The sequence below is a fragment of the Bison bison genome, unplaced genomic scaffold, assembly GCF_000754665.1.
Source record: "Bison bison bison isolate TAMUID 2011002044 unplaced genomic scaffold, Bison_UMD1.0 scf7180017862979, whole genome shotgun sequence".
Lineage (NCBI taxonomy): Eukaryota > Metazoa > Chordata > Mammalia > Artiodactyla > Bovidae > Bison > Bison bison.
Genome location: NW_011493551.1, coordinates 783,432 through 797,991, shown reverse-complemented (window position 1 = coordinate 797,991; position 14,560 = coordinate 783,432). Strand labels below are relative to the sequence as shown.

The following is a 14,560-nucleotide window of genomic DNA, read 5'->3' as shown; positions in this document are numbered from 1 at the left end:
ACTCCTTGGAAGGTAAGTTATGACCAACCTAGATAGCATATTCAAAAGCAGAGACATTACTTTGCCAACAAAGGTCCATCTAGTCGAGGCTACAGTTTTTCCAGTAGTCATACATGAATGTGAGAGTGGGACTATAAAGAAAGCTGAGCACAGAATTGATGCTTTTGAACTGTGGTGTTGGAGAAGACTCTTGAGAGTCCCTTGGACTGCAAGGAGGTCCAACCAGTCCATCCTAAAGGAGATCAGTCCTGAGTGTTCATCGGAAGGACTGATGTTGAAGCTGAAACTCCAATACTTTGGCCACCTGATGCAAAGAGCTGACTCATTTGAAAAGACCCTAATGCTGGGAAAGATTGAAGGCATAGGAGAAGGAGACGACAGAGGATGAGATGGTTGGATGGCATCATGAACTTAATGGACATGAGTTTGAGTAAACTCCAGGAGTTGGTGATGGATAGGGAGGCCTGGCGTGCTGCGGTCCATGAAGTTGCAGAGTCAGACACGACTGAGTGACTGAACTGAACTGAAAGTCTACCAGAAAGTCAAATACACAGACACACACACACACACACACACACACACGACAATGAATGAGCTCTTTTAACCAATTCCCTTAAACTCAGAGAACGCACAAAGAATAAATACAGAAAACCTTCTATAATTTTAGATCATTAATTTTTATCCATCCACCATACAAAGAAGCTATTATCCTATACTACGATTCATTAATGACTTGAATATTTTATCATGAAAAAAATGATATCATGAAAAAAATCTTCTGTACCTGGAGAACTACTTGGAACAAAAATATTTGCCTGTTGTTTTTTTATTTGTTCTTGGTCATCTTCATAATCAGCAGCCTTTACTTCAAGTAAATCTGGGAAAATGACTTCTTCCACAAAATCTTCATCTTGGCCCTCAGCAAAGTTCTGTAAATCATCACCAAGTGAAAAATATTTGTGGTAACTACCATTACTGATCCCAAAAGAAAAATAAGTATACATGCTTGTCCCTAATGATTAATGTGCAGATAAATAAAATGTACTAAAATCCTGCCATGAAGTCTTTCTGATCTATGCCACCCAGTTCAAGTTCAAGATGAAAACATGTTACAATGAACTTTCATTGAACATTGAAGAACTCACTGAAGGCTTAATATCATAAACTATGATCTTCCTACAGCCCTTCATTGCAATTCTCAACAAAATACTACTGAAGAAAAACTACAATTCAAGTCTCTCCTCTCCTATGGAAAAATGTTCTGAGATATTGGTCTATGATAGTCCAATGGTTGAGAATTCACAGTGCAGGGCAAAGTCTAGGGACATCAAGCCATGTGGTCTTCAGCCCCATTTTTTTCACCATTCAGAAAGCAGTACTACCTAAGGAAATGTGGAGCAGTCATATTCTTTTCTGGATGCTATTTAAGAAAAAAAGAAAGAAAAGTAGAAACACAAGTAGAAGTCTGTGACAGATGATCAATTATTTCTGAAATATGATATATAAAAGTTTCAAACAATGGTGATATTGAAGTAGATATATTACTAAATGTAAAAACGTATACTTTTATATCATATCAGAAATTTTATATGTCTCTTCACACACAAAAAAATCACCATTTTAGATGACTATAGTTGTCTAACTTAAAATCTACATATATTGAAAGAAAGAAGGAGACAGAGTATGCGAGTCATGTAAATAAAAATCCCTTAATTTTCGAAAACATACATTTAGGGACAAATAATTAAATAAAAAGAATTAATCATAGAATTCCTTTGAATAGATAACTGTACATGGCCTTGATCAACTCTGACAAAACTGAGTAACATGGTTAAGTATCATCTAGGTTCATATCACGTCATCACATCATCATACTTTCTGTATACATCTCTGTCATGAAATCAAAAAAGATTTTAAAATCAGAAATTTTGTGGCATTTTTTTTTTTCAAAAGCCAAACAAGATATGACACTGACACCTCAAGCAAGGTTTGAGGTATCTTCACATAGGGGATCTCTTTGAAGATTTCAACCACAAAGAGGGGCTCTTTGTACCTTCCAGAGCTCCCATTACCAAGCTACCTTTACTGCACCCCTGGCAGGGCTTTAAACCTGGCTTCAGAGCTGAGATCCGCCCTGACAGCTGAGTAACATCAAGCTCTCATCTTAAATCCCAGCTTTTTATTCGTGACTATGTAGATCTCTTTCATAAACCCTATCCTACTGAATCTGCCTATATTTTCAGGAGGAACAAATCCAACCTGCTCTGCAGATTGGCCTATAGCTGAGTCTTCTTCACCACTCAGAATGAAAAATGAAAGACCTTCATCCAGTGGAACTTCAGCCTGTGGGTTAAACAACAGTAAGCCTGTATTCAGTGTTGAAATGAATATAAGTAGACGCTCACTTTTCAATACCATAAAGGAATCTTTTAAATGCAAATCACCTATCGCTTCTTTCTCACGTACATGTAATGGATTGTTTTTAGAGAGATTCGGGAGAAGAATCAATCTATCAATCAATCAATCAAACTGTTAGTTTCTAGGAGCCAAAGAATTTTAAAAAATGCAAAATATAAAAGGTTATCCTATATATTTGTATCTACAACTTAGCTGGCTCATTAACTTTCAACAATACTTATATATAAATTGTCAGTATATACTTTTACTTCCCTTTGTCTCTGCTCTTTGCAAAATCATTTGCTAAAATTCTCAACTTCCTGAGCAGCTATGCCAATTTAGTAGTTTGTAATGGAAATTCTTAGAAGCCAATTTCTCTTCCTTTTCACCTCTTTTCTTGACGTTCAATGAAGTGATCTTGACAAATTTACTTTTTTTTTTAGTATATAGTTAAATTATATCAAATCTAGGCACACTTTTATTCATTTGTTGAATGAATAACATATAAACAAACATCTTTTATTTAGTCTATTTTTACTTTAAAGTTAATTAAAATAATTTGTACTAAGAGTCCAAGAAGGACCCTACAAAGAGAACAAAGATGAATTTTGTAAAAACCCCAGAAACGATCATTGCATTTTAAAGCTTGTAGGGTTTAATACTCTCATTGCTTATGGCAAAAATGACTAGTTGTTCATGATTGTCTTTTTTCCTATCTCTAATAATAGAATCTTTTAACTAGATATCTAGACAATGCACCCATGTTCTTTTAGTGGAAATAAGGTGTGCAAGTTGCAGGTCTTGTCCTGCAAGAGATTAATCTGCAATCCTATGGCTCTCTTCCTCCTGCCTTGCCTTTGGCCAGCAAATGAAAACTCTGGAGTTTGCCACTGGACTCAGGGATGGAGACCAAGTGTTAAAGAGGCAGAACTCTCCTAGCAGCCTGGCGTGTGTGCATACAAGTCGCTTCAGTATGACTCTTTGTGACCCTATGGACTGTAGCCTGCCAGGATCCTCTGTCCATGGGATTCTCCAGGCAAGAATACTAGAGTGGGTTGCCATGCCCTTCTCCACCTAGCAGACTGGACTGCTGCTGCTGCTGCTAAGTCACTTCAGTCGTGTCAGACTCTGTGCGACCCCATTGATGGCAGCCCACCAGGCTCTGCCGTCCCTGGGATTCTCCAAGCAAGAACACTGGAGTGGGTTGCCATTTCCTTCTCCAATGCATGAAAGTGAAAAGTGAAAAGTGAAAGTGAAAGTGAAGTCGTGTCCGACTTGTAGGGACCCCATGGACTGCAGCCTACCAGGGTCCTCCATCCATGGGATTTTCTAGGCAAGAGTACAGGAGTGGGGTGCCATTGCCTTCTCCATGGCTCCTCCTACTTATCTATTATATTAAAGAGGAATAAAACTTCTATCTTAAAGAAGACATTTTAGTTTGAATCTTTTTGTTAAAGCTGCTTTGCCTTCACTCTAAATAACACAGCTCTTTCAAAATGTGAGTTGTTTTGTCATTTCAAGTTTCAAATATACGATTACACATTGGATTTTAGAACAAAATCTGTAAGTCAGGGATCACCTAAAATATTGTATTACAATTTTTTAGGATAAAAAATGATGTCAAGTAGAAATAGAGAGTGACTGAAAACTGGCATAAGAGTGACAAAAATGGTCTAAAATTGGATTATAGTGTTGACTGCATAATTCTGTAAGTTTACTAAAATTCACTGAATCGTACACTTAAAATGGGTGAATTTTTGCTCTGTAAAGTACATCTCAATAAAGCTGTTTAAAAAGGTTAAAAAAGAGTTATTCACCTTAGACCACTGATATACCTTATTATCAATGAGCAGTTGAGTTGACGATTTTTCACCTTGATTAATCTGAAACACAATGCAAATGAAGAGTATGGAAAACTTAATTTCTACAGATATAGATTTAATCATGCTCATATAAGTCTTTGGCCAAAAATGGATAAAAACAAAGATTTCTCAATGTTTTTCTTTTTAAAAAAGTATATACATGGTCTCTCCTGAGATGTCATATACAGTGACCACAAGTAAATCATTTAATTTTTCTTGGCTTTAGGTTTGAAGGAAAAAAAGCAAGGAAAAGAATCTAAAGCTTTTTGGATTTGAGGAGTTATGTTAAAACCGAATTTTAGCTCTTTTCTGACAAAGAAAAGTTCACCATGATACATGCTGCATTTAAACAGTAAATTTGAAAATAAGAAAGAGAAAAAAAATCAGCATTACCTTAGCATTTTTTAGCTTTTCTCTTACTTTGCCTCTCAGAGTTTCTATTATGTTTCGATTTTCTTCTACATTCAAATCTGTCAAGAAGCCAACATAATACAGAGCTCATGACACTTTCTTTAAAGTATAACTCAACAGCAATAGAGTACTTATTAAATAGCTAGCTAATATGCATTTCTTTGGATCCTGACAATTATGAAGACCAAATCACTGCCCCATGAGAGTTCAGAATCTAGGAAACAAGAGCTTAGAACCTTCCTCCTTTTCATCTGGAACAGTCCTGCATGATGAGGACTGAATTTTGCAGTGAGGCTAAAAAAAAAAAAAAATTGTTGAGAAACCTTTTTTACCTTTTAGGGAAAAAAAAGTCCATGAGAACAGTAATTTTCTATATAAACTGTGACAGTCTACAAAATATATAAATATCAAAGCCATTCTATATAAGCTGCTCTATAGTCTACAAAATATATAAATATCAATATTTCAACTTGATTAAACTGAGGAGGAAGGAATCTGAAGAAAAAGAGAGGTAAGTCTTCAAGTACTCATTTTTAACCACTTATGTCAGTTTTGAAAATTCAGTGTAATACTGCTGACCCCAATTCCTACCAGTTCCTACAAGAAATGAAACAATCCTGTTGAGTATAAAGACTGCTCCAGCTGTTGAGTACACTCTAAGCCACATATTATTTTTGATTCATCCATCAGATGATCTACCATATGGACTGAGAAGGACAGGAGTCATGCAGTCCTAAGCACAGAAACTGGAGGACCTAATGGTCATTTTGCCTTGTATTTTTCTTTTTCTTCTCCCTGCCTTTGAGTCAGTCAGTTCAGTTCAGTTCAGTCGCTCAGTCGTGTCCGACTCTTTGCGAGCCCATGAATCGCAGCACGCCAGGCCTCCTTGTCCATCACCAACTCCCGGAGTTCACCCAGACTCACGTCCATCAAGTCAGTGATGCCATCCAGCCATCTCATCCTCTGTCGTCCCCTTCTCCTCCTGCCCCCAATCCCTCCCAGCATCAGAGTCTTTTCCAATGAGTCAACTCTTCACATGAGGTGCCTTTGAGTACTTAATGATAAATAGAAAATGGTGGGAATAAACGGTGAGCATAAAACTAAATCAGTATAGGTCATGAGAATCTTCTTTTTCTTTTAACTTTTTGGCCATAAGGCATGTGGGATCTTAGTTCCCCCACCAGGGATCAATCCCATGCACTCTTCAGTTTGAAGTGCAGTATTAACCACTGGACCACCAGGAAAGTCCCCAAACATCTTTATTCTTAACTGCAGCATTCTGTGATATAATTTAAAAATTATTAGTTGGTTTGTTTATACTCTATTCCCAGAACGTAGAATGACAGATGGCATACAGTAGGTGCTTAATAAATATGTGCTGATGAATGAAACAGGGATAAACCATTGTTTATATATCTTTCTTCCTGAGATCTGAAGTTTCCTGAAGCATGTTCTAGATCTCTGTATCTTTATGGTTGAACACAGTCTGAATTATGAGGAGATTTTCCATGTTTGCAGAGAAAAAGAGAGGAAACAAAATATAATTTTATTACATGCACTGACTTTACCATTATTTCCTCATGCCCACTTGTATTAAATATTATATAGGAAGTTTAGTTTCTGTTTGAACTCATCTTTTAAGAAACTGTGTTCCCAAATGAAACTGTGGGGTAAGATTAGTCATTTATATTAAAAAAATAAAGCCCAGCAGTATCAGAGCTGTGGTATACTTATTGAGAACCTTTTGGAAGATGCTTGTCTACATTTTCTTCTACTGCAACGTTATCTGTGTCTTCTGACATCTGCAAGAAAAGAGGGGTAGGGTTACCTTGCATCTTTTTGTTCTGGCATTGAACATCTTTTCATAAGTTCATCAGCCCTTTGAATGGAGAAGGAAATGGCAACCCACTCCAGTATTCTTGCCTGGAGAATCCCAGGGACAGAGGAGCCTGGTGAGCTGCTGTCTATGAAGTCGCACAGAGTCGGACACGACTGAAGTGACTTAGCAGCAGCAGCAGCAGCAGTCCTTTGAAAGTTAGTGCCTTTATAATGACAATTCATATCTTTTGCCCATTTTATTAAATTTCACTCTTTTATCAGTTGGTATGATCTCTTTATGGCTTCCCAAGTGGCGCTAATGGTAAAGAATCCATCTGCCAATGCAGGAGAAGGAAGAGACACAGGTTCAATCCCTGAGTTGGGAAGATCCTGTGGAGAAGGGCACGGCAACCCACTCCAGTATTCTTGCCTGGAGAATTCCATACAGAGAGAAACCTGGTGGGTTATGGTCCATAGGGTTGCAAATTGCTGGACATGACTGAAGTGACTTAGCATGCAGGCATGAGCTCTTTACACATAGGAGATTTTTAAATTAAGAAATTGCTCTCTGTAATATTTAAAAGGACATTTTAATGATAAAATCCAGTAGTTAGTTCTTAGTGGTCATATATTGCCTACTTCATGTATCTTTTAGGAAGATCAAATGAGATCAAACAAATAAAAATACTTTGAAACTCAACACTATATCAATGTTAGCTACTACTTGAGTACCTAGCATGTGATAACTTTCTAAAAGCTTTCCAGATCCTTGTCCTCTATCATTCTACCTCTCTGGTCACTTACTCTTTGTATCCTTCATTGGTCACACTTCTCTTAATAGCTTAAATGTGAGTACATTCAAAGGCTTTGCAGAATGTATATATTCCCATGACTTCCTAAATGTGTCTCTAACCTTGACTGCTCTCCTGAATACCATATTTCTAGTTGCCTAGTGGTATTTCTAATTGAATATCCTACCATCACCAAAAACTCAACATGTTAAAATCAGCATTTATTTCCTTCACCACTTTTTAAACCTCAATATTCCAAAATAAAACCATACTAGCAATGTTAAACTCTTGTTCAGCACAATATGGATAAGTATGGTTTTCATTTTAAGTTAAAAAAATAGAATAGCAAAAGATTCTTTAAACAACAACTGTACATGCTAACGAAACTAGTGTGCAGCTGGAGTGGGAGGAGCAAGCAGACATATCTCAGATTTATAATCACAGTAAAAACATGGATTCGGGTCAAAAGCCAAAGCAGGGTATTGACATGAGGGTACTGACATGACTGTAGTTACAAGCTTAGTCTATACACTTTCTGAAAGAACTCCAAAATCCATCAATGGATTCTGTACCACACTTAAGAATTGCTGGAAAAGGTCAATACGAATTAAGATGTTCTGTTCTTATTAAACCTTCAGCATTTTCCTCAACAAAATTAAAAATAATTAATTTTATTCTTGACCAAGGGGACAGCAAAACGTGAAGGTGTGATGGAACATCAATGCCACCAAGTGAGTGATGGAGGTCTCCTTTAATTCCTAATAATATCACCCAACATGCTGGATATACTTTTCATAACTGCCCATCCCCATTTAGAAGACAGGAATAAAATATGAATCTTAATTGGAATTACTGTAGGTGACATGTAGATACCAGTCCTAAAAATGTTTCAGTTGCTGATAAAAAAAAAAAACCATTTTTTTTTCTTAGCAAAGTAGGGAATTGGCTGCTGGCTGGCTGAGAGAACAGATAAATAAATATTTAAATAAGGGAACAAATAAATAAGTAAATATATAAATAATTCACCTCTAATACTCTTAATTACATAATTGACAGATCAAACAGTATATCACCCTTAAATTCTTATATTATTTTTTAACATATGAACTGTATGATTTGTATATAAAACCAAATATATCATTTTTTCCAAGATTATCCTACATTTATAATTAAGCTATTTTGTATAATCAAAATCCTTAATAAACTCCATTAATACTCCATTAATACCTTTCTAAAAATATCTTCTTTTCTCTTTGAAATCTTTTTCATGATGGTTCTCTCATTTCCACTTTCTAAATAAATAAGAAATATTTTTAAGAATGATACATTACTGAGAGAAAACAACTATTTTGATGCATAAGATAAACTTATGCTATGTAAATTTTTAAATTTAACTAAAAACTAAACTAAGAAATACACTATTGCTTTTAATACTATTTAGTTATTGATCATCGTAATATTTAATCTTTACTGGTACTGGCATATGGAAAAGGTGGAACTTAACCAAAAAATTCTACAATTAAGTGTGAGACAGCATTATTTCACAGTGTTTCACAAAAACTATCGTGAATTCCATGTGTTCCATTATCTAAGTTTGAAAATTAGTGTCTTTTAGTTAACTGTGATCTTATTTTCTAAAAGAAAACCTAGGAACCAAGTCTTGACAAAGGATTTTCTGATCCATGACTCAAACATGTCTTTGAAAGGCATCAAAATTAAATCATCCATTATTCTCAGAACTAAGATACATGTATCTTGGTGCCTGTACTTACAGTCCCTGCTGGACAGAAACTCAAAACGGAGCACCTTTCTTTAAGTGAGGCCAAGAAAGCTTCTGTCCACTTCCCCACTTTAAGCCCTGCTCACCACTCTCCAAAAAAAAACCTTCAGCTATAATCAGACCAAACTCTTCTTTATATTTCCCGGCATTTCCATTGTTTGATTTTTCCACCTTTCCCTTAATCTAGAGCATTCCACGTTTCAAAGCCTCATTCAAACCTCACATCTTCCAGGATTTTTTTTTTTTTTTTTCTGATCTCCACTAGCACTAATAATAACGTATTTTTTGTTCATTACAGCCTACCCTGCAAGCTCACTTTCCGCCTGCTCTAAAGTGAGGACAAGAGCTGAGCACTGAACTCATCTGCCCTCCACCAATCCTAGCAAAGTATTCAGCACACACAGTAGGGACTCAATAAATAATACGAACTTGGATTTGAAACAAATCAAGCACTGCTTTCGAACGCTGTATAATGGAATGGTTCTCAGCCTTACCAATTCCCAAAGGTGATGACTAATGGATGGGCCAGATCTTAGGGACTACAAGTCTCAGTGGCCCATGCGGGTCTGGACCTGGTAGTCTGGGGACTCCGCGGGCTCTTTTCACAGAGTAGGGCTGCAACCAGACAAAATATTGGAGTGTCCGACAGGGAAGGGTAAGGACATTTTATGAGTTATTAAGACATTCACCTGGATGGTCGGTGCACTTCTGCTATGCCTGGGCGGCGAAGTCAGGACGCGCAGTTCACCACGGACTCTGAGCTGTCACCAACCGCCCCGCACCGCTCGCGACGTCTACACCCCACGCACCCCAAGCCTGCGGAGCTCTTCCTCCTCAGGACTGGACGTCTAGGCGGTCCAGGAGCATGCGCGATGTGGCCTCTCAGCCAGCCTGGCGGGAGCGCGCGCCGAGCCTGAGTCTTCCGGAATCTTCGGTGCGCTATTTCTGCTCACCTGGCTGTCAGGGCTTGGGACTCACCCTCGTTTCAGCCTAGCGTGCCTGGTGGGAGCCGCGGGTTTTGATCACCCGCCGCTGAGCTTGTGCCTCAGTAGCCGCAATTGCCCTGGTCGCTGTTCTGGAAGAGATCTGAAAGCAGGCTGGCCTGGATCGTGACAGCCCCACATCTCTCGTCCTGGTGAAGAATTGTATCCCCAACCGGTAAGTATCGGCCGCACGCTCCCCGGCCTGCGCGGGCCCGGGGTGACCACCCGAGTCGCCTCTGAGCAAGTGTTCCTGGCGGAGGATGCTCTCCAGCTGCCCGTGGAAGTGCGGTCGCCCACGCCGTCCAGACGCGCCTGGGAGCCTGCGACCTGCTTTGCTGTGCGCTGCCTCTGCCTTGCCGCGAGGAGAGATTCTTTGAGTTCAGGCGCTTTGGGTGTGGCATCTCAAAAGACCGCCCGGAATATGCAAGCGGTGGGGCGGGTCTTTCTCTTCCGGAGACTGCTGTTAGTGTAACCAGTTTATTTTTCAAGCTTAAAATAGGGCATGCTGGACACGCTCACTCGTGTCATGCCATCTTTGCTTAATAATAATAATAAACTTTACATTGTTTTATCTTCTTTTCCCAGTGATTGACCGCCGTGTTAAAATAAAGAGTTAAATAAAATGTTCTGTGGTTGGAAATTTGTCCTGGCAAACTCTTGGCGGGGGCGGGGGGGAAGTGAGGAAACTTGCTAGTATGGAAAGCCGCACGGCGGTGCTATCTGTGTACGCTTTCGTTCATTCAAACGTTTAGCAACTGTTTATTAGCTGCTTTCTCTGTAAGGCATTGTGCTTAGCGCTTTAATTCTACAGAAACTTAGAAAGTGTTGAAAACTTCTAACAAACCTTGTACATTTAGGGGAGGGGAGATGTGGAAGTAAAGAAACTGCTGCAAAGCTAATGTTCCAGGTTATACTGGTACATTATGACATAAGTAGAAATAGACCTGAAGTTCTACTCACCTAATAATCTGAAATAATGCATACAGATAAACGTGTCCAAACCTCGAAATCATGTGGCCAAACTGTCATTCTGAATAAAATCCTCACTGTGTCTCCCATCTTGATTTTGTAGGGCTCTTCTGTATAGGAATTTAGGAAAAATCATAGTGGAGAAAGAGAGAAAAAGTCTAGAAATACTTCCTTTAAATAGCAACGTTATGGAGAATGTGGGCATGTGCAAATAATATGTAATCTGTGGTGTTCCTTAAGTATACCTAACTCCTGGAATTATTATTATATTAATATGATGTCTTCTGAGTTCATCAGCTCCTAATCCTGTCCACTTAGTTCTTCAGGTTAAGCTTTGAATACTCCAGAAACTCTTCACATAGGACACCATGATTATGGGCTAGTTATTTTTCTTTTCTATTTGAGTCTTTGTCTCAGAGTGAACCTGTGCTGTGCTTAGTCGCTCAGTTGTGTTTGACTCTTTGTGACCCCATGGACTGTAACCCATCAGGCTCCTCGGTCCATGGGATTCTTCTCCAGGCAAGAATGCTGGAGTGGGTTGCCATGCCCTCCTCTAGGGAATCTTCCAACCCAGGGATTGAACCCAGGTCTCCCACACTGTATGCAGATTCTTTACCATCTGAGCCACCAGGGAATCTCATGAATACTGGAGTGGGTAGCCTATCCCTTCTCCAGAGGATCTTCCTGACCCAGGAATTGAAGCAGGGTCTCCTGCATTGCAGGCAGATTCTTTACCAGCTGAGCTACCAGGGAAGCCCCAGTGTGAACCTAGTTTGGCAGTAAAGACAGCATATTCTATACAGGGTTAACAGATTATGTTTCTTAAGAAGCCAGATAGTAAATATTTTAGGTTTGCTGGCCATATAGCCTCTATCACAATTACTGAAGTCTGCCATCGTGGCCTGAAATCAGCATAGGCAACATAAAGAAATGGGCGAGGTTGTGTTCCAGTAAGACTTTATTTACAAAAACATACCGCTTAGCTGCCCAACCCCTGTTCTATACAATTCCTATCTGCTGTGGGTTAATTTTATTTGCTTCCTCAGGGTTGAGACAAAATGAATTTGCACTTTGTCTTATCAAAACTTGAGTAACATGCTGTACCATCTCTTGTGATGTAGTCTGTACAAAGACTTCAGCAAAGAACCCATTAAACAAATGACACCAAGCCATTTACTGCAAGTAACGGATGGTTACTGCAGAAGGCAATGGCACCCCACTCCAGTACTCTTGCCTGGAAAATCCCATGGACGGAGGAGCCTGGTAGGCTGCAGCCCATGGGGTCGAGAAGAGTGGGACACTTACTGAGCGACTTCACTTCACTTTTCACTTTCATGCATTGGAGAAGGTAATGGCAACCCATTCCAGTGTTTTTGCCTGGAGAATCCCAGGGACGGCGGAGCCTGGTGGGCTGCCATCTATGGGTTCGCACAGAGTCGGACACGACTGAAACGACTTAGCAGCAGCAGCAGCAACGGATGGTTATACAGTTTTAGGAACAGTTTTGTACTGAAAAATGTAACAATTACTGGAGAGGCTGCACCTGCTAGTGAAGAAGCACTGCCACATTTCCAACAGAACTGAAGTTGGTTAAGGAGACCAACCACATTCACATAACTTTTATTACAGTATATTGCTGTAATGTTCTATTTTTTAATTAGGCACATAAGAGATTGACAGTAACCAATAATAAAATAAAACAATTACAGCAATATACTGTAATAAAAGTTATTATTGATTATTGTTGTCAATCTCTTATGTGCCTAATTTATAAATTTTATCATATATATGATACAGGAGAAAACATAGTATATATATAGTTCAGTACTATCCACAGTTTCAGACATCCATTGGGAGTCTTGGAATGTGTTCCCTACAAATAAGCAGGGATTACTGTATCTACTTCAAAAGCAGAGACATTACTTTGCCAACAAAGGTTCGTCTAGTCAAGGCTATGGTTTTTCCTGTGGTCATGTATGGATGTGAGAGTTGGACTGTGAAGAAGGCTGAGTGCCGAAGAATTGATGCTTTTGAACTGTGGTGTTGGAGAACACTCTTGAGAGTCCCCTGAATTGCAAGGAGATCCAAACAGTCCATTCTAAAGGAGATCAGTCCTGGGTGTTCTTTGGAAGGACTGATGCTAAAGCTGAAACTCCAGTACTTTGGCCACCTCATGCGAAAAGTAAAGACTCTGATGCTGGGAGGGATTGGGGGCAGGAGGAGAAGGGGATGACAGAGGATGAGATGGCTGGATGGCATCACCGACTCGATGGACGTGAGTCTGGGTGAATTTCAGGAGTTGGTGATGGACAGGGAGGCCTAGCGTGCTGCGATTCATGGGGTTGCAAAGAGTTGGACACGACTGAGCGACTGAACTGAACTGAACTGTATCTACTTTGCTTTTACCATTTAAAATTGCCTTCCCAGGGATCACCAACAATCCAGTCAAATCCTGCAGCTTTTCTTTGTTAATGATCTCTGGGATCATTAACCACTCTCCATGTATACTTTACATTTTTAGTTTTGCACACTATTATTCAAGCTCGTCTCTTAATTTTCTGGTAGTCATCAATCACCTTAAGTTGTCTCTTCTTCCTTCTCACTGTAGATATTTTATAGACTCTGTCTTTGGCTTTGTGCTTTTATTCCTATTCTCAATTTTTAAAATCACATTTTATTTTCAAATCATAAGTATTTGGTAAAGTTTATTTAATAGTTCATAGAAGAATGACTTTCATATTTGTTTTTAGAGACCACATCTGTTTTATTCTATAATGCACTAAAGTCTTTTTTTAGCGCTTAATAGGCTAAATAAAGGGCGCTAGTGGTAAAGAACCCACCTGCCAATCCAGGAGACTGGATATGATCCCTGGCTTTGGAAGATCCCCTGGAGGAGGGCATGGCAACCCACTCCAGTATTCTTGCCTGGAAAATCCCCATGGACAGAGGAGCCTGGAGGGCTACAGTCCATAGGGTCACAAAGAGCTGGACATGACTAAAGCGACTTAGCACACCCAGGCTAAATAAAGTTTAACTAGAAACTGAATTTTGCCTGGGAGTTAGAAATTTCCTTCTCAGTATTTATTCAGATATTCTACGAGGAAAATTTACTGGCTAACTCATTTCTATTTCTTATAAGAAGTCCTCAGTTAAATCTCTCTCATGTTTTTCTTCTCTTGGAAACCTTTTGCTTGCTAGAATTTAGAAAAGTCACTTTTTGAACTCAGTATTCTGTTAAGGTAGTGATTGCTATTTCTAAACTAAGATATAATTCTTCCCATCTTTTTCTCTAGGCATTATCTCTGAGAAAATTTCCTTTATAACATGTCCAGATGTCAGTTTTCTTCTTTTTGAAACTAAGCAACAGGGAATTCCCTGGCTGTCCAATGGTTAGGACTCTGCACTTCCACTTCTGGGAGCCCAGTTCAATCCCTGGTCCCAGATCTAAGATCCTGTAACTGGGTGGTGCAGCACTCACACCCACCCCCTAAAAAAAACCTAAGCAACATTGGAACAGTCCAAAAATCTTATGTATCTTAGCATATTTTC

General features: G+C 39.1%; 1 protein-coding gene across 12 annotated transcripts in view; it reads right to left on the bottom strand.

Annotated features, from left to right (window-relative positions):
* The window catches only part of LOC104983541 (chromosome unknown open reading frame, human C10orf131), an 84,374-nt gene extending 73,715 nt beyond the window's left edge, over nucleotides 1-10,659 (bottom strand). For 10 of the 12 annotated variants that reach the window (XM_010833015.1, XM_010833012.1, XM_010833013.1 and 7 more), the window contains exons 1-6: nucleotides 9,749-10,659; nucleotides 6,412-6,472; nucleotides 4,653-4,729; nucleotides 4,215-4,280; nucleotides 2,260-2,343; nucleotides 785-929 (exon numbers count right to left, since the gene is read on the bottom strand). In XM_010833015.1, coding sequence (XP_010831317.1) covers nucleotides 785-929; nucleotides 2,260-2,343; nucleotides 4,215-4,280; nucleotides 4,653-4,729; nucleotides 6,412-6,472 — 433 coding nt within the window. In that variant the 5' untranslated portion in view covers nucleotides 9,749-10,659. The remainder of the gene's footprint in view (nucleotides 1-784; nucleotides 930-2,259; nucleotides 2,344-4,214; nucleotides 4,281-4,652; nucleotides 4,730-6,411; nucleotides 6,473-9,748) is intronic. The other 2 variants (XM_010833011.1, XM_010833018.1) reach the window with 2 other exon arrangements.
* Nucleotides 10,660-14,560: the final 3,901 nt, after the last annotated feature.